The following is a 20,691-nucleotide window of genomic DNA, read 5'->3' on the forward strand; positions in this document are numbered from 1 at the left end:
TATGCAGTGGATGTTTCAACAATTTTCTAGAGATGTGGACCGCTTGAGGCAGGTAATTTACCATGAATCACAAAATATTCCTAGACTATTTTATGAAAGGCAGGTTTCAACCATAAATGCAGTCACTGTGTGATGTAGGGCATGGCATTGTGATTTGGTATATTTATTTTGGTTTATTTTTAGGTATATCCATTTGAAAATAGCACAGCACAAACCGACCAAACAATACTCTAGTTGGGATGTACTAGTTTATCTCTGAGACTACAACAACGCTAAAGATCCATAAAACCATTTTCTTCCACTTTTCCAAATTATGGTTGCAGTGGGAGGCTGGAGACATACCCAGCGAAAAGCAGAGTACACTCTGGATAGTGTGCCAATCTAAAGCAGGGCTAACATAGTGAGACAGACAATCATTTGCACCAATCACTAATTAACCTAACCCCACTAAATGGGTGTCTTTGAACCGTGGGAAGAAGCCAAAGTATCCTGAGACAACCCACATAAACTTGGGGAAATATGCAAACTCTACACAGAAAGGCTCAATCTAGAATGTGGATTTGAACCCAGGCCCTTTAGGCTGTGAGGCAACAGTGTTAACAAAGAGAAGCAGTGGTTACTCTTAATTTACCATAAAACATGTTTGGGATGAGGTGTGGGATAATAAGGATAGGTCAACACAACACAAATGTCTACTCACAAGGTAGTAAATCTACAGTTAAAATATTAATTTTACACTAAATTCTGTAAAAAGAATAATTTTATAACTTTTCATCTAAACAAAAATAAATAAAACCAAATAAAGCCAAGACATACAGAATGTATGAAGAATATAACAAAGTGGATGGTTTGGTTACATGCTCAAACATAACATGTTACTAACTAATACTCTCCATCCTCGTCATCCACTTTTGATTTGAGAATCTATGCTACAGTGCTTTACTCTGGACCTCTAAGTTATAAACCCAACAATATTACAACCCCTAATCCTATATTGCTAGCAGAGCTAAAAATACACTTGGTTGATGAATACTTTGAAGCTCTAAAATCATTTTTTTCTCATTTTTAGGTAGTTCTGGTGAAAGTCATTTATTATTTACTTATACTTACACCATAAATTTTCTTAAATTAAAGCAATATGGAAGTTGTGGATTTTTTTGACTTACCTAGGAGAGATGTCACAGCCTTGTCGCATAAAGGCTCCAAGGGAGAACCACAGGCTGTTGAATATGCCAAACTCATTAGTAGACTCATTGGTCTGGATCTGCCCGTCCTCATATTCCTCAGTGTGCCACTCGTAGGGGCTGAAGCGGCTGACGAGGAACAGCACCACGCTGACACCAATGTAAGCAAAAACTATACACATCCAAATCTCATAAGCCAGTGGATCCAAGAAAGAGAAAACTCCAGGCTTGGATTTCTGAGGCTTCTTGATCATGATGGAAATGCCCAGTGACATGAAAGGTTTGGAGAAGTCAATCACTTCCTCTCGCACCAATGTGATGGTCAGAGGAGCCACTGCGATGTCTGCTTTCTATCAAACCAGAAGGCAAAGGAAAAAAAAGGCAAAAAAGGTTTAAGAAATACCACTTGAGTTTACAGGGGCTCTCAATCAAAGCTATCTCATTGAAAACCTTTAAAGCATGCATTCGAATTTGTAGATCAACTCACCCCATATACCAACTCTCCAACCATCCCATTCCAGATTTTGGTCTCTGCATCTCTTGCTCCATATTTTCCATCCCCCACTATTTTCAGTTGATATTTGAAGCCACAGTGCTTCGCTATCTCAGCAGCAAGATCTACACAGTAACCCTCGTAGCGCTCATTGTCTACAAAAAGGTCAGCATTCTTTTTCAGCATTACATACGGAGCTTCCTGAAGGACAGGAAAAAAGAGTAGCACACATGAATTCAGCACATATGAATTACCTTGTGAAACATAGTATAGCCTTGTAGGGTGAAATCAGTGGTCTGGTGTTATTCTACATATATTTAACAAAAACAAGGAAAAAAAATCTAAAGTCTAAATTAAAGTGTTAAGACATCTAGTCATAAAATAAGGTACCCAGTGGTCCAAGAACTGAGACACTAAAACCACAATTAAAAGTACGCAATTAGTTATGGACTCATTATTAAACATACCAAAATGGTGGTCACAATAACGGTTTTGTTTTCCATTCCTGTTGTGTCATTTGTAAAGACATCTGATTTGGTGACAGCCATTTTATCCATTTCATTCCAGTATCCAATCTGTTGGAAAAAATAAGCAATAAATTCAAGAAAAAGTAAGTGCTGCTTTAATGGACAGCTTGAGCCTTGAATTCAAACTATATAGTCTCAAAAATTTTCCAAACGCTCAAATCTTGTATAGATATTCATCTTCTATTCAAATTGGATATCAAGAGACTTACTTTTACAGGACCATTACTCTTTAATTCCATTATATTCACTGAGTAATTGACTCTCTTGCCATGCTGGTCAAATTGGATGTTTCCTGTCAGGCCTTCCACTCGAACCTTGGAAACACAAGATCAGACGTGTGTAAGACTGATTTGACATGAATAAATCTGTGTGACGAACAAACAGTGGTAGTGGGCTTATGTGGAAGGCAATAATTAAAAACATGGCAGCTATCATTGTTGTTCTTATTAATTATGATCAGTCAAGTAACACCATTCACCTAGGGGTGGGCGATAGAAACGATATACGATAGAAACGATATAAATTTGGACAACGATAGAGATTTTGACTATACCGTTCTATCGCGATAGCGCATATTGATGATGTCATCAAGCTGCGCCTGTTTTGGTCAAAAGCATTGCAGTGGCTACAACCATTATCATCTGCAAATTATGCTGGGCGACAGTCATAGCAAAGAGATGAAGCACTTTTGAAATATGGGGAAAGCCAAAAACTGTGCTTCCTCCACTTCCGTAACATTGATTCATTAATGTTGAATTCTCTCGCAACTGCTCTATTCCCATGTTGTTGCAGTATATTAATAACTAACCTCGTGTTGTGGATGAATAATCTCAGTTGTTCTCCTGACTGAAGTTTGGTCCGTTTACAGCATCCTGCTATGCGATTGCATTTGTCCCTGACCACCAGAATCCCTCACGTTAACTTTTATCGAGTGGAAAAAAGTTGGCGTTCATCCTCCAGCTTCACTGTGCTAATGTTATGCTAACATAGCTGTGTCGCTAGCAATCACGTAGCACAACATTATATACCAGGTAGTCCAACTTCAGTAACCCTGCAAACGCCACTGCTGTTTAGTTTTCTGTCTTCATTTATGTTGGAAGTGGTAGCAGAGCTGTACGTTTTAATTAGTTTCAAAAATCTCTCAGTCAGAACATGGTATGTCATGTTTAGGTGGAAACTAGCGAGCTAACTTCCTGTTAACTTCTAACTCTGTTAAATTTAATCAATTCTGTTGTCATGGATGCCTGGATGTTAAACTTAATTGTTACACCTGATAAAGCAGCAACACTGATGATTTTATTAAAGATGAAAGAATTTAGACCGTTTTTTGACTTTGGGACCTTAAACGGACGGAGTTTTGGACCCAGATTACTCTGCGTAGCTCCTCACTACGGCAGCCGTAATGCTCTGACAATCCATCAAGCAGTGCAGCTTACCAAAGTTGTACTAAAACATTTTTAAACAGATTTCTGCACGCCCAAATCGGTTCGAGGTCAGTAAGCACAACCAAAATTCATACATAAGGCACACTCTCGATTTAAAAAAAAAAAAAATTAAGGATTTTAAGTGTGCCTTATAGTGTGGAAAATACGTTACACAGAAGAAAATAATATATCGTGATATATATCGTTACCGCACATGCTTCAAATTATACCGCGATATGGATTTTAGGCCATATCGCCCAGCCCTACATTCACCATTCATTTGCAGGTTAAAAGTTGAGATTTTCAAAGTTAAATTAATTCTTGATGTTGTCTGGGTCATGCAAATGCAGTTTTGTCAGGATGAATAGGTAATAAATGTCTCATAAATCCTTTCAGAGCTTAATCCGTAAATAGCTGCCAATTTGAGCAACAAGGATGAAATGCTCTTTGCTAAGTCATCAGGAGATGATTGGGACAGTTTCAGAGAAGTAAAATACTAATGTGCTAATAAGGATCTTTTTTACGTGTCGTTTTACTTGTCTGAAGTAATACAGTCCTCAAAAACCTATTCACCCAGAGTTTGATTGCCCAAAAATCAGTGCATTGTGATGTTGTCACGACCTCATCCAAGTTCCCTAAAGTGACATCCATTTGGATCGGTTAAGTGAGAAGTGTTCTTTTCTCTTTGTTTCCTATGACTCCCCTCTTCTTGAGTGTTTTTACCATGATACCTACTGACTTCAAATACTCCTTTGTGCTGAGCTACAAGGCAGCAGAAAGTCTGAATGAACCCAGTGGTGTCCAGATTGGAGAGCATAAACTCAGCATGTATTCAGAGAACATTCATTAAACAAAGGAACTAAAGTAGAAAGAATGGGAAGGATCCTCTTGATTTTTTTCAGGGAAAATCAGCATTTCTAAAATGCATTTGGTGGAGTGGATCTCTTAACTTCACAACATGGAAACTCAGATTTTTGACATACATCCTCTCATTTAGTTGACAAACTTGAAAAATCACTAAAGTTTAAGTTCCATTTTCAGTTGGCAAGTCACTGTATTGCATGAAAGCTGTTACATAGGTCTAGACTTGAGTGTTGATGTGTTACTAGTTGTTTCTTATATGGATGGCACGTCAGTACACTGCATACTATACTCACAATGTAAAATCCATATTAGATGTTACATAGTCTGTAACAGTGTTCAATCAAACTCACAGGTTATTTGTTTAGTTAAGTTGATTTGAGACCAAGAAGAAACCTCCTGAACTGCAGAAGAAGATGGATGGATGGATGGATGGATGGAAAAACTAAAAATGAAAAACAAATTGAAACGTCCTTTCAACAAGAGATGAGAGGGGGAAAAAAACAAACTTGTCACACACTGTGATATTCATCTTGCCGTAGAACCCCCCCTTGGGAAAATATTAAAGTTAAAATATTAGGTAAAAATAGGTAGCATAATATAAAGTTTGATTCTCTCTCACTTTCATCTCACTTTGGGGGACATTTGAAGGTAAGAGCCATGTGATCTTGGGAAACTAAACATCACTGATCAGGTTTTGTGAGCAACATAAATTGATTTGGAAGAAATCCAACATCCTTGGATCGGCTTATCTTCTGACATGTTTGATCACAACCCAGGACAGCATCTCTCTGTCTTCATGGGGTGGTTAAAGGCAGCTAATCTTGATCTTTTATAAGTGTATCCTGACTTCCAGGGTGCCAGACAAAAAAACATCAAAGGCAAGAACTGATCAATTTTGGAAAAGCTTTCTGAGACATTTCCAACGGATACCTTTATCATTAAAAGAATCTCATCCTAGAAGCTGTTTTGGACACTTTTTTCTGCTCTGCATTAAGAAAGAGTGTAGATGGACAAGTCAGTGTGGTACAGATAAAGAGATAAAAAGAAAAGAAAAAAACATTTGAGAACCGTGTTACTGATCTTTCAGAAACTCAACATGATAACCATGAATAACTGATGCAGCATCATAGTTTACCATCAAATTAATCTCTATTTAGTGTGTTTCTTCTTCTTCTGAGAGCATATTTCTCTGTGTACATATGCACTGTAAAAATCAATCTTTGACAAGTATTTTCTACCTCGATGCGTTTTAAAATGCTATTCTTTTAATGTGTCTACTGTTACCACTGCAATGAATCCTCACCAGCAAAAGAGGCGAGTTACCTGTTTCAGTGCTCGCTCAATCTCCACACCCTGAGCCCATGGCACAGCAGGATTAGCCAAGCAGTCACCAGTGTTGGCCCTCCTGGTAAAGTCAATGCGTTGTTTATGAAGGTATCGAAAAGCTTCTGTCATCACCTGAACGGCGTCATAGGTCAGCGCAGATGTATACTATGGCAGAAAATTGGATGAGATTATACATGAATTATATATTATATATAGATGAATAATGAAGGACTGTATTGCTATCTGGTTAAACATAATATAACTAGTTGACAAAAAAAGACTTTAACTGTAAGCTCCGTATTCACACATTGAATAAATATAGTTGATCAAATAAATAAATAATATTTATCTGACATTCTGCATTAGATTACACAGTGCATTATGCTTTATCCACTGTCTTTCCCTAATTAGACAGCATATGATATATCATATGTTTGATGCTGGTGCTTTCTTTGTTTATGTATTTTTGTAGAGCAGTTTTGTTGTTTTGTAAATGTCAAAACTTGAGTGAGTGCTTTTTTTTAATCAGTGTGGCCTTAAAAACAGCTTGAACTTTCCCAGTTACAAAAAAACGAAGGCTACTTTTGGCAATGACTATGCAGCTCTGGTTATATTTTAATGTAAATTTATCTGATTTCTGTGTTTGCCAAAACTGAACATGCCATTTCAATTTCCAAAAAGCTGACTTCATGTGGGCTGGTATAGTAGAGTAAACTAAACAGAATAATTATTGATGATTTCAGTATTATATCGCCTCATATGTGCATGTTAAAACTCACCCTTATTTTGCTGTCAGCTCCAGGATATTCTTTTTCTTCTAGTGCCTCCCATCGCTGATCAAATTTGGAAACCAAGGGATCATCAAAATCAACAATCTGAAAGCCTGAAACATTTGCTCCACCATACTGAATTTTGGACAGGTCTCCATCAATGAAACCCTAAAAAAACAGATCAAAATGAATTATTCCATCAATTAATACACTTATAAAGTCATTCTTTAAAGAAAAAGTTGTAAATGTTGTTTACACTCACCAGATTGGCTATAATGTAGTGGTAGCCTTTAACATGTCTGCCAATTGTGATGACCTACATTGTTGTGAAACACATGTGCATTAAAACAACATATAGGACACCTCGTGAAGGAAAAAGCAATTCTTAGTTGACAAAAACAGCTTAATAAAATGCTTGATTGAAGTTCCTCTTGTATGCCATTTTACACTGTTTGACAACTACACTTATAAGAAAGTACAATCTAAATCTGCCACATATTTATTCAGACATTATTAATTTGTTTCAATCAACCCTCACATGTCTGACAGTCTAGGCCATTATCACTTGAAAAAACATTGTCACTTATAGTCGCAGCTATTGCTAGACAGAGATATCAAGTTCTGACGCCAGTTTTCTTATCAGAAAAGACAAAAGCAAAAAACTAACATATCTCAACCAGACCCCTTTTCAGTACCTCATATAAATGGCACACCTGAAACTAATCCCGCTGCTTGACTGACACCTTCGTTTGTCAGGGCTGCTACTTGATGCAGATTTGAATAATAACGTCTTGCATCTCCTATGTAAATGTCTTTGACATAAAGCAAGAAACTTCCACCTCGACAGTCTCTGTTTTTCCCTGATAAAGAGGCAACGAGGCTGTAGACATTGATTTCAGTCAGCATTTGGTTAAACAGACGTCTGCATGCTTTAAATGCTAATCAATATGCCTCCCTCGTGAGAAAAAGGTTAAGTAAAAATAGTCTGTTTTTCCTTTAATTGCAGTTTTGTTTACAGCCTAAATGAACAATTAGCATAATTGTTATGGTGCCTTTCTACATCTGCTGGACTGCATGGTCCATGTGACAAGGCTACTTTTGTAAGTGCTTTGTCAGATACACATATTTCAACTGGATCTTACTTTTCTCCTACAGGAGTAATTAAAGGACAACAAGGTTGTTAGCATTTCCTGCACCCCCCTTTTTTAATCACCACAGATCCATTCCCAGTGCTATTTACACTTCCCAGTAGAGTTTTTACATATTTGGACTCTATTAGTTCTAATATCATGTATAATTTAAGCACGAAATAGTAAAAACATTTGTTTTTTGCTTTCAATGTTTTGCAAACTTACATTTTTTTAGCTTTCTTTACAAACAACAAGCCACTGATCATTATACCGATGGAGCCTACTGCATGTAATTACTTTACCCAGAAATTACTTACGAGAAAGACTACCAAATAATAATAATAATAATAATAATAATAATAATAATAATAATAATAATAATCTACAGTGTACCTGTTCCATAATGTCCTTCACTTTATCCTGTTCACAGTCCAGTATCACCCTCCTCTCTTTTTTGTTCTCCAGATCTTGGAACAGTGAGCGGTAGGCCTCATCCTTTCTCTCATCTTTAAGGTTTCCCACATTAATGGCAGTTACCTGCCACTTTTTCTCTGCTGCGGTGTCCAGAACAATTTGCAGTGTTGTCAGGCCTGAAGAAAAGATTGACACAGAGTTAAAATATTAATCATGTTGTGTCTCTTTATGCTTAACATATGCATATGTTTTATAATGGTTTTAAATTATTTTTCTGAACAATGGTAAGGAACAATAACCTGTTCCTGCAATATGTAGAACTGCACATTCTCTTTAGTCTTTAAGTCCCCAAGATATTTTTGGCCCTATGGCATTTTAATGGCTCAATGCAGTAATCATGATATGCAGATTTCAAACCTCAAATTTCAAGAAGTCACAGCAAGCACGCGAAAATAAAAATGTTGGACGCAGCAAAACAAAAAAGAAATGCAAAAGCCTAGCAGAAGCAGACATAGTTTGAAGAAAAAAAATAGACCAGCAGACAAGACCCGTTCAAAAACATTCTCGTCTGCTTGTTGAAACCCAGTGAAGGTTTTACAGCAACTCAGTGCCTTATGTAAAGAGCTCATCAAGATGAGTCACAGGTATTCTGGCATGAACCTGACCAACATGTGGGAGGAAAGTGGGTCTAACAATACACTTGACTGCATCAATACCAACATTTCATATTTCATTTCTGCTCTATTACTGTATGTTTTAAAGGAGTAATTGAGTATTTTGCTTATTATTTTCACAGTTTGATTAACAATACAATCTATCCTCATAGTCTTTGTCTGGTATTTTGAATTGCAAGACCTTCAGAAAACCTTGAAAAATAAGTGTCTTCAGCAAAATCTCTTACAGTATGTGATCACTTATTTTGACCGTACTGTTTATTCCAATATATAATACAAACAAAATGTTCAGTGAATAACTGACACAGCTGGTGCAGTTAGCTGTAGCACTGGTCAGTCAGTGTGATGTGTAGTGTGGTGAAGGCAAAGATATCATGTCTGTTTCAGATTATATTCGCATCATCCTCTCTGTCTGGTTTCACTGTTGAATCTTTGCTGTTATTGATTGCTGGTCTGCTGAGGGCAGTTAGAAAGCGGTTTAATAAAAAGGTTGAGTGTTTCATTCTGACTTGCCGGTGAATTACAGATGTAATCAATTTCATCCGATGCGGCTTTGATTTTATATGAGGAAAATGGAGACTTGCAGTTTTATCTGAATGAACTATTCATCATAGTTGCATTAAGGTCAAAGTAGTGGTTAAATGTGTTTTATTGATACTTAAGAAATTAGATAAATGAAATGAAATTTAAGTTCTGAGTAATATGCAGTGAAAATAATTAAACAACAAAGGCAAAATGCTAGTTAGCATTGGCTGAAGTCAAATATAATCTAGATAGTGCGTCTCTGTGGACTGTACTTATAGTCAGTAGCTGCTCTGTTGGGCACACCTTACTAATAAAACGTTTTGCATCCACAACTGCCTTATTTCTTTGTTGCATAGATTCAACAAGTTGCTGAAAACCATTCTCAGAGATGTTGGTCCATGTTTACATGATGGCATCATGCACTTCCTGCATCTTTGTCAGATGAACATCCATACTGGATTGAAACTGTGGCCATTTGAGTACAGTGATTTCATTGTCATGTTTGAGAAACAAGAGTGAAATTATCTTAGCTTTGTGAAATCTTGTGTTATCCTACTGGAAGCAACTATCACAAGATGGGTACACTATGGTCATAAAGACATGGACATGTGCGCAACAATACTCAGGTAGGTTATGCATTTTAAACAATCAGTTAGTAACAAAAACCCCAACGCTTGCCAAAAAAGTATACCCTGCACCACTGTAGCGTCTTTTTTCTATTCTAAGCTGACAGAAATGGTCTTCTGTTGTGGTCTTCTGCTACTGTAGCCATGTGCTTCAATGTTTAATATATTTTGTATTCAAAGATGCTTTTTCTGCACACCTTGTATGTAAGTGGTTATTTGAGCTGCTGTTGGTATCAGCATGTAGAAAGCGGGCCATTCTCCCCTGACCTCTGGCATCAACAAAGCATTTATGCCTAGAAAAATCCCAGTAGACCAGCTGTTTCTGGAAGACTCAGACCAACATGTGACATCAACAAATGTCCCGCATTCAAAGTCAATTTTATCACCTTTTCTGTGGCCATCAAATTAGCTGATGAAATATTTTCATTAATAAGTAATTAAATGTATTAAACTATATTGTCCAACCCAGTGTTAACACTGTATATTAATCAAAATTAAAATCTGTTTAGATCTGCTAAAGGTACCCTTTAACTTTATAACTAGATCACATCCCACCCTACACTCTTTCTACCTGAAAGACTATATCACCATGTAATACTAGTTTGTTCCTGTGTATTTAGTGTTAAAATATATATTTAATATTTTGCTTTTGTTACCAGTTCAATGACATTTGTAAATGTAATTATTTCATAAAAAAGGACAACATTGTTGATTTTGTTACATTCACTTTAAGTCATTCAATGTTGTATATAATGTAAGAATATATGTGACTTTTTCGGTTATATAATATTTTATAATTATTCACAAACCCATGATTTTTGCTTTTTTTGCAATGAACAACAAATACCTCTTTCAGTGGTCTAAAGCAGCACTTAAGTTAAATGTTTCCTTTTCTACCTTTTACATTTGACAAATTTTTTATTATATTGAATCATGACTCCAAATACATGAGAACATGTACAATACAATGTAAAATGTTTAATTAAGGGTCAAATAGGCTCAGATTAAATAGAGGATATTGATTCGATTCCTACAAATTCATCCTCACATTAGCTATAATCTGTTTAACAAATTGTGTTCCCATATATCTACTGTGCTTAAAGTCCAACATCCTTCCCCAGAGTGAACCTGTTATTCTCTGCGTAATGCCTATTGAAGCACCACTTAAATCAATTGCAAGTGTTAAAAGGCTTTGTTTTAGGAAGAAATAGCAGGGGTTGTGATTGCCTACAGGTCTGCTATAACAGAACCTGAATCTGCAAATGAACAAAAGGTGTCAATAACTTTTATTTGGGTTTATTTTTTTGTTTATTTTAATTCATTCAAACATGTAAATGTTTGAATGATGTTTAGATAAAAGTATGAAAATTATAAAAAAAAAAAAAAACTGGTACAATTGTAATATTTGACAGCAGAAATAGCTATTTTAGTGCTTATCACTGCTGTAGACAGCGCTTTTATTTGACCTTGATTAATTAAGCATAAAGTCTCCAAGCACCAGTATGTGACCTTATTTAGACAACAGTGGATTTCTAATATATTAGCAAATGCTGGCATGCTTAGTGTTGGGAAGGTTACTTTTAAAATGTATTCCACTACAGATTACAGAATACATGCCCCAAAATGTATTTTGTAACGTATTCCGTTAAGTTACTCAATGAGAGTAACGTATTCTGAATACTTTGGATTACTTAATATATTATCATGTTTTTTACAACTACATGAATGTACTATTGCTGTGTGATTTATTACTATTACTGAAGGTCCGCGGCTCCGAACCGTAGTAAAGGGACCTCTGGCTAATACCGAAAAATAGCTTTACTTTGTTGTCTGGGTCAAGTTTGAGACAGAGAGAGGCGTTGAAAGGCTGCTCCAACGGAACTTATTGTTTCGCAGGAAAACACGAACACTGTGTACAGTCGAGTCTTAATAGCTTACTTACAACTGGGCTCGTCAGGCACTCTTCTTGGCTGCAGTGATTATTATTATATTTACATGCTTCCAGCTCCCGTTTCTGCTCGATGACAGCTCATACTTTTCCACTCACCTTTTTCTCCCTCCCTCGCTCACAGACACATAACGGGTATGGCAGTCCATTCTCCCTGCAGCACGGACTACACTGCCCATGAGGCTACATTCTTTAGGGCTATGCTGTAGAAAACATGGACGACGCGACAGCTCCCCAAAAATGAAGCCAAAACGTCTCTATCGCCCCCTGGTGTCTGGCTGCAGTATAGGTCATAAACCCCGCCTCCTCCATGTTAGCGAATGGGACTGGGGTCAGACTAAAATAAATTAATTCTCCTCAGATAAATTTTTTCCAAAGATTCTTTATTTTGTTATCAATAGTTCTCATTATGCTGATTTATGTCCAAGGGGTCTCCTTTCCCATAAGTTTGATTCTAATTCCTACCGCGGTGATGTTAAATTGGGGTGTAACGTCATCATAACAGCTTTGACTGACAGCTGCAGTCACCGAGAAACTTGTAACGGAATACAGTTACTCATATTTTGTATTTTAAATACGTAACGGCGGCACATTTATTCCGTTACTCCCCAACACTGTGCTTAGTTAGCAAATTGCATCCATAGACTGTGTAGGTTAACTGCCAAGGCAATTAGACCTGCTAATTAGTGTTAGCCGATCATACAGCTTACTATCGATAAGCACCTAAATTGAAAAGACTGGGCATCATTTGAGCTTTTTTTGGCCTCCTTTTAAATGTACAGGTTGGCCACTCAGAGAGAATGTCCTCAACATTTGCAACAGGCAAGATGTCCCAAGCAAATATTTCCACTTCCTGCTATAAAGCTGAAGTTGCGGTAAGGGAGACCCTTTAGACAAACTTTTTGGAGATGGAAGAAAAAACAAAAGAAAATATGATATAAGTTTTTGTTAGTAATGGTAACTGTACCGTTTTGCTGTAACTGTAACTGCTGTTGGTGTAACCCCACACCCCACGCATGGCACGCAGGATGGGCATCAACCGTGAACCAGTGAATTAGATAAGCAGAAGAAAATGGATGAAAGGATAAATGGAGCCCACTGCAAAGTAGTCACATTTTTATCACGTGAGAAAAGATCAGTTGCAGCTCCACTTTTTGAGATATTTTTGGTCAACAACTGATAAATAGGTTCCCAGTACCTGACCTACACCATAATATTGGTCTTCTCTTTAACCTACTCTTTAATCTATCTTGATCCATTGTTTAAACCAAGTTACTGGCCATAGCTGACAAGGTATTTGCTGGTTCATGCATTAGCCTCAGTGTTCTAATAGAATTCATCATAACCAGTGGCAACTCCATTGCTTCCTCCCTTCGACTCCCTGAGAAACACCCCCACACATCCTTGCATCATTTACCAACAAGCTTAGTCACTTACAGTCTCTCTCTTTCCTCTTCTCTCTACACTTTGGGTTGCCATGGGAATGAGTGGATCACACTGACCTAATTAGACAGCCATGCAATGATGAAATATGCACAACAGGCCCCTTAGTGCCACAGCGAACGTACAGTAAGGACAGCAGGTCACTCCTAGCATTAGCATGGGGACACTGTGAAACAGCTGGTGCTTCTGATTTTAGAGAGGAACAGTATTTGATTCTGCTGTCAGTCAGAAAGGCTGACTGGTAAGACTTAGCATGCTGGCAAAAGGAAGAAAAGCATAGCAAACACAAGAGATGATTTGTAAAGCAGACAGGACAAATGGGAGGATAACGTTAGTGTATAAAGAGCAGGCAGGATATGTCTTGGATGGGAAAAGGTGCAACGGGAGACTTTAAGAGATGTAACACTATAGAAAGTTAAAGGTAATACAGAGCAGAAATGCTCTAAATCCTTCCTAATCCATCCACTGTGTATCAACTCTAAACTGTGTGTAGACAGCAGCAGTTTCACATCTCTATGTTGATTCACTTCTGTTGCAATAAACCACTTAGTGCTTCATATAAATACTTACATATAAAACTATCTTTGGGAATTTATCAATGTTGCATACCTTCAAAATGATTTCTAAAATTGATCTGAACATTGTCTCTTTTAGCGTGCTGAAAATAAAAAATTTATTCTATGAGCTAAAAGAATAATTTGACGTGTAACCTAAAAACTGAGTATTCCTGTTAAGATAGAAGACTTAATACTGTCATTCCACTGTAACTAGATAGTACTGAGCTTTTAATTCTGGTTTTTCATTGCAGTAAGAGTGTTAATAGAGAGTGGAACTCTATCTGTGGAAGAGATTTTCTTTTCAGTGTCAGTTGCTCCAGAAGACTGCATTGTGCTTCAAGGGCAAAAGTCACAGAATCACAATTAGCAGGTGACAGCATAAAATGAATTACATGACACAGCAAAGTGAGATAATGCAAACGCAGGAGTAGATTGTTCTTGAACCTTTTGGCTGCCATTGCCTTTATTACACCTTATTATTAATTGCTATATTAACCATTCTTCTCGAATTCAGCCACAGCCATCTTCCATTTTACCAACTCATATGCTGCTAGCTCAATTAAAAAATACAATTGTCATGCTTATAAAGCATATAGTGTGTTCGACGTTTCACGCAGTGAGAGAAAATGTCTGCTGGAAGATATAAAATCTTATTTCCATACTTCGACGTTATCAGTGTCGAATTTTGAAGAATCACTTATGAAAGGGATCAAAGAAAAGGGACGGAATAGATTTGAATATGAAGCAAGCTGGGATATTATAGTTTGAGGGTAGATAATATTTCATGTAGGATAAATTCAGCCCTTGATCTTATCCAGGATTCCAAATACAGGTGTACAGGCTCAGGATAGAGATACTTTATTTATGGCTAAATAATTTAACTTATTCTCTAAAAAAGCTAGTTTTATAATTAAGGGCACCACCACTGCTGTATTAGTGAATGTTTGTGATAACTGCAGACTGTAAAAACATGATGAGTGCTATGGTGACAGTCTTCAGATTCTGTAATCCTTAATCTTGGGAAAAGTCTGCCTGTCTAACTGACTGATAGACCAAAAAGGGTATGGCTTGAATTTTAGGTAGAGTTGGAACCAGAAAAGCAACTGGGTGTGTGTATTTGTATATGTGTATGTATCTGTGAGTCTGTTGTTTGATTGTGAAGTGGAGCTGAAAAATAACACAATGTGAACTAAGCATGGTGCAACTTTTCCTCTCAATTAGGATGGTCACACCATTGCTGACATCACATCTCTATGTAGAACAAGTGTGGAAATCAACAGCTTTAGGCCGTATCATCTCCACTGTATGTCAGAGATGACTCTGACTGCCTCTCCTCTAACCTCGCCTTGATATTACATTACACTCTCAAATGGAGGAGGTGCTATAGTTGATTGTATGTGACAAGCTGTTTGTAATGAGCCAATGCCCTTTACCTAGCTTCACCTGTGTTGCACACAGTGGGATAGAAATGTTTTGTCACAGGATAAAAGCGGTTGTTCAGGATTCTGTGTTCATTTGATCAACCGCTTCCCTGTAAGAGGACAAGTGGACCAAAAGTGTATCAACAAAATGTCTGTCAGGGGGAATGGGCAAAGTTTGGGTCCACTTATTCTCCATGAGAAAAGGTCACTAGGGGGACATGCAAGCCTTTCCTCTAAGAGGACCAGTGTTCCCAAAAGCTATGCTACATGTATGCTAACCTACAGCTTAACAGAACCAGCAAATTGCTGGATAGATTACTCTTCTGCAGCCCCTTGTGACAACTCAGCAGCTGAAAGTTGCAAACATATAATAATATAGTCAAACTTACAGTTTCTGTCGTTTATATTACAGAATCCAAATATCTGGCCAATAATGCAGTTTCAAATTTCATAATTTCACATACATGTTTTACAAATAGCCATAGGATTGGCACTCCACATCAAGCTTCCAAGGCTACAAGATAACCAGCTGACAACAGTGGCAGATTTTCTTTAGAGAATTTCATGATGAAAATCCACTCAAATCACACTTTGAAAGCTATAAAATGTGTTCACTTCTTACCTCGATCGCTGTCGTAGAGATAGGCAAACTTGTCCCACTTGTAGTACTCAATAAGGCTGAGAAGGGGGCCCTTGATATCTGGTCGCATCTGGATAATGAACTGATGACTTCCATCCAGAGGGAAGCTGGGTGTTATGAAGGAGACATGTAGCGTCCCACAAAACGAGGTGATGGTGTTTACAGACTTCTTGTCATAGAATCCAAAAATGGCATACACTCCTCTAGAGAACTGTGAACAGACTGAAGAAAAAAAAATGTGTTAGGACATTGTACTGAATGTTTAATTCATTGCTTTTAATCCTGATTGAATTAAATTGCAAACTTCCTTTTCACTATTTAGCAGAAAACAAGTTGCTGTCTTTTATACTACGGATGATTTGCCAGAGCAATGTCATATCTTATTTGAAACAAACTCTTCTGACATTTATTTGGGAAGCATACAGTACTCCCTGCTATAATTCATAGCAATGTATATAACCAAGACCTTTATTACCCTCATTTAGTGCACATTAGGGCCAGAAACAACCATTAAGGGACATCTCTTTTAGTTTCTTTTTCGGCTGATTAATGGATAGTTTCCCATAAGTTCTGTCAGGGGAGTGCTTGTGTTCAACAGCAGCAGATCCAATCTGAGCGAGTCACTTTGTGAAACTTTTATGAAATGACCTATTGCTTTATTTGATATAGTGATAATGACTGTGATTGATATTCTGTTTGACTTAAAGATTCTTCAAAACTCTATATCAACTTTTTAAATGTTCTCTATTTTATGGTATAGTAACACTGCCCCGAGAAAAATGTAACTATTCCACATATTCACAGGTGTATGATTATGGGGCATCCAAATATGCTTCAGTGCACTGCTTCACCACCTTTACCATTAAGAGCAGATGTATCTGTAGAATATTTAATATCCACAATATATTGTTAGATGCCATTAGATTTTAATGTTTGCCTTCGTTAACAACCATTTAATTATATACTGTGTGATTACTCTGTGTTTATATTAGATTACTTGTATTACATCCTCATTCTGCTGACTCTCCAAAAGCACCGTATTCAATAATATAGGACATATGTTCTGGTCCACATAACACCAGGGATGTAACTGGCTTCTAGCATTCATTATGCAAAGATCAGAAGAGAGTACTGAAAACTCAATGGACTGTAAACATAAATGCTAAATGTCTATCTTATCCTTTAGTTGCTTTTGGCAGTGTTTTTTAAACATTTTACTGGAGTAGATAGATTTGCATGCTACTTGTAAATGTGTATCGATCAAATGTAAGTTAATGAGGGTTATTGACTTTTGTCATGTTTCTTTCAGTGTAATTAATCTAATGATTTGTTTTTCTGTCCAGTATCATTCTGAGGTGCCTCATTGACAAAGGGAACTGGAGTCTGTGTAACAGATACGTGGTGTGAGTATCAGTTTGATCTGTTACTTCTGCAGGCTACTAGGTGTTTGTAAAGGTTTACTTCATTTCTGCTGTAATGCTTCATATATGTACACAGGGAGTATTCTTTAGCCACTTTTTCATATTGTTAAATATTACCAGCTTCATTAATGAAATCTCAGCAAAAATTAATTTAATTAAATTCTTTCTCTGGCAAATGACTTACTATTGTCCAGTCAGACTTTGTTCCTGCTGAACACGATCGAATCGAATAGAACACGACAAATTTAAACTTAAAACAAATTCCATAGGACTGCAACAGAGCTGTAAAATTGCAAAAGTTATTTTGGGTCCATTCCTAAAATATCTGGTTGGAAAGGAAAGCCTCATTACCAAGCTCCGAGCTCAAAAATCTCATATCTTCCATGATTTTATTATATGAAACAACAATTTGAGTCCAATTTTAGCTATTTTAGCAAACTGATAAGACAGTTTCCATCCTAAATGAAGATAACACCTCTATTGTTACCATCTGCGTCACTACTTTTGTTTTCAGGTTACTGGAATATTTAAAACAATCACAATGACCAACATGGAAAACACACAAAAATAAGCTTTTTTTAAAAAACAAATAAGATTGACCATGACTCAAAACTTCAGAGACGTTTGCTCGTGTGCTTGAAGTGCTTGAAGTTTGTGTATTTCGAAATGTGGCCAACACTAAAGTCATGGTGCACTGACACAGGCTAAATTTAATTTATACCTCATTAAACCACTGGAGGTCCATAGAAGCTAGATTTTCACGGTGGTGCCTTCCTGTTTTTTTTTCCTGGAAAATATCATTTTAGTAGTTTTTCCTCATCTTTTGGTAAGTGAGTTGAAATATTTAACAGTAGATTAATTGCTCAATGATGTATACCAAATGATTTTTTTATGAGGCAATGAAAACATTACTTGTTTACTTGTCAAACCTTTTTTTTTTTTTTAAGTTTGTTTAGAGTTCCTTGGAAAACATTCACCCCATAGTCAAATGCACACACAGCCCTTTAAAAACTGGCTAGAATACCAGTGACTCACTTTCATCCACCGCCATCATTCATGCACTTCAAATATCTTTAACAATCCATTGACATGAGCAATTAAATGTTCATCACAGCCACCGGAGCCGAACTGTTAACAGTCCAATCACCTCCATCAGTCTGTGACACCATTTCTAATCTTTTTAGCAGATGACACTGGCCAGTAATGTGGCCACAGAGAGATTAGACCTCACTAATCTAATTTCATTTTTTGTCTCCGTGCAAGCTAACAGAACCTAAAGTGTGTTGACTGTTAACTGTCACAGTCTAACCTGAGAATGATAGTGTACAGGTCAATGAAGTAAAAGTAAATGTCTCTCAGAAAAGAAGTTAGGTTACATGTTAAATAAGTCAGGGTAATTTAAAGGAACAAAGTCTGAAAATATGACACAGGTGGAGAGCTTTGAATTACATTTGAGATAAGCTAAATATAGTTGTAATATACAGATAATGTGCAACTGTGGTACTGTGGGTGCATGGAGACGCTAGCCACTGTAGTTCACAGTAAGTATCTTTCATTAAATTCTTAAAACACTGCTTTTTGAAGTTGCTGCTGAATTGTTCATTTTAGGCCTTTGCTGTTAAATCTGAATTTTGTATTCCTTATATTCTTTTCTTATTTTCTGTTTGAGATATTTTCTTAAATAAGATAAAATACTGATCATATTCTAGACAATTACAGTTCACACAAAGAGAATTCCATATATGTATGCATTTTTGTTTCATTGGCAGCCTCCTTTTTTCTTTTGCTTTACACCCCCTTTCCTATTTCAGAATAGCTGGTGAAATAAATTTGTAAGTATATGTCATATTTTGTTCCAAGGCATGATAATTGTAAGACTTAAAACCCGCTCTATAACTCACCCTGGCACCATATTTCTTAAAAATGTACCATATTCTAGGTCTCCTGGCACTTATAGAAGCTAAGAGAGTTGCTGCTCTTTTTTTCTGTCGTTGTGTCACATCTGTCCATTGTCATGTTTCTAGCCTTGCTATGCTGACACTCTTGCTGGTGAGCTTGCTGAGTTTGCCCAGGATTAAAACTCACTGAGCTCGTGCTTAGAAACTGGATATCGCCATGACTGTGCTGCAGCTTATGCCAGAGAGAACAGTTTGACAACATGTTACTTTATTACCAAATATGGAAATTCACATCCAGAAGCAATGCGCTGTCTATTTGTCTGTGCAGGGACTGTTCAAAGGACTTTGCCGTCTGTGAAATGTGACAGAAAAAGAATGAAAAGTAAGGTTTTTAATGGGTGAGACTTCTACGTGCACTTCTTCAATAAGGAATTTAGAAATGTTTAATTAAGAAAGAAAAGCCAGCCACAAACAGTAACTCTTAGAAACACTGGGGATTTTGGAAAAGCCATTAAGCCTCTGTCACATCTGACTGCTTTTCAGTGAAACCAGCAAGTATTCACCCTCAGAAATCCCCCTCCAAACGCAGAAAAAGGAGTGATTGGGTAAATCTCTTTTTCTAGTGTTTTCTAGTGTTCTTGAGGTCACCCTAATTATGCACCATGAGCAAAATGTTGAAACAAATCTTATTATTGCTCACTGCTGTGTCTGAAAATTATAGCATGGTGCCAGTTTTCCTTCTCTATCATTCTGTTTATGAAGATAACATGGGGGAAAAAATTCAGTTCTCACTAAATTTTGGAATGTTTCAGCAAGATAAACAGACTGTTGATTTGGGGACTTGTAATCCTAATATTGTTGTTACTGACAATAGTGTATAATATAAATAATATATCTCTCTGTATGTGTCTGTGCTTGTGCGTGTTTATCTGGGTTATTTGCATTTGGTTATGCATCCCACTTATTTATTCATTTAGTTTTAAGTCATTCATCTATGAACCAGTAATGTCAAATAAAAATTAGATCAAGGTAACGTAAAACATAAGGCAGTCGTTATATTAAACTTTACATAAAACAATAATTAAGCATGTTGCTGTATGCTTCTGATATATCCAACTGCCTCTGAAATGTCCTAAATATTTATACAAAACAGAAAGAAAAGAGCAGAAGGGAACAATAACAAGAAAATTGCTTCCTTAAAGTGTTGAATAGAGGATCGCTATACATGGGCACATTCTGTATTGGACTATTTGAACAGAAAATGACACATCTATCATCGTAGAGATTACACAAATATACACTGAAACCCCTGAGATCTTAATATTTAGACTCTTCACCACATTTCAAACATGCTACACTTTGCCATGAAGATGATGGTTTTCTTAAATTTGAGCTTCACTGTATAT

General features: G+C 36.7%; 1 protein-coding gene across 8 annotated transcripts in view; it reads right to left on the minus strand.

Moving 5' to 3' along the window:
- Positions 1-20,691, minus strand: part of gria2b (glutamate receptor, ionotropic, AMPA 2b) — a 52,267-nt gene that overhangs the window by 7,086 nt on the left and 24,490 nt on the right. For all 8 annotated transcript variants that reach the window (XR_014802904.1, XM_084954709.1, XM_084954699.1 and 5 more), the window contains exons 3-11: positions 15,949-16,188; positions 8,112-8,308; positions 6,851-6,904; positions 6,598-6,756; positions 5,816-5,983; positions 2,414-2,518; positions 2,145-2,252; positions 1,672-1,878; positions 1,167-1,534 (exon numbers count right to left, since the gene is read on the minus strand). Coding sequence is in view for 7 of the 8 variants with exons in the window: in XM_084954709.1 (XP_084810835.1) it covers positions 1,167-1,534; positions 1,672-1,878; positions 2,145-2,252; positions 2,414-2,518; positions 5,816-5,983; positions 6,598-6,756; positions 6,851-6,904; positions 8,112-8,308; positions 15,949-16,188 (1,606 nt within the window). In the remaining variant the exon portion in view is untranslated. The remainder of the gene's footprint in view (positions 1-1,166; positions 1,535-1,671; positions 1,879-2,144; positions 2,253-2,413; positions 2,519-5,815; positions 5,984-6,597; positions 6,757-6,850; positions 6,905-8,111; positions 8,309-15,948; positions 16,189-20,691) is intronic.

The sequence above is a fragment of the Perissodus microlepis genome, chromosome 2 (genome assembly GCF_051167445.1).
Source record: "Perissodus microlepis isolate ML-2025 ecotype Zambia chromosome 2, ASM5116744v1, whole genome shotgun sequence".
Classification (NCBI taxonomy): Eukaryota; Metazoa; Chordata; class Actinopteri; order Cichliformes; family Cichlidae; genus Perissodus; species Perissodus microlepis.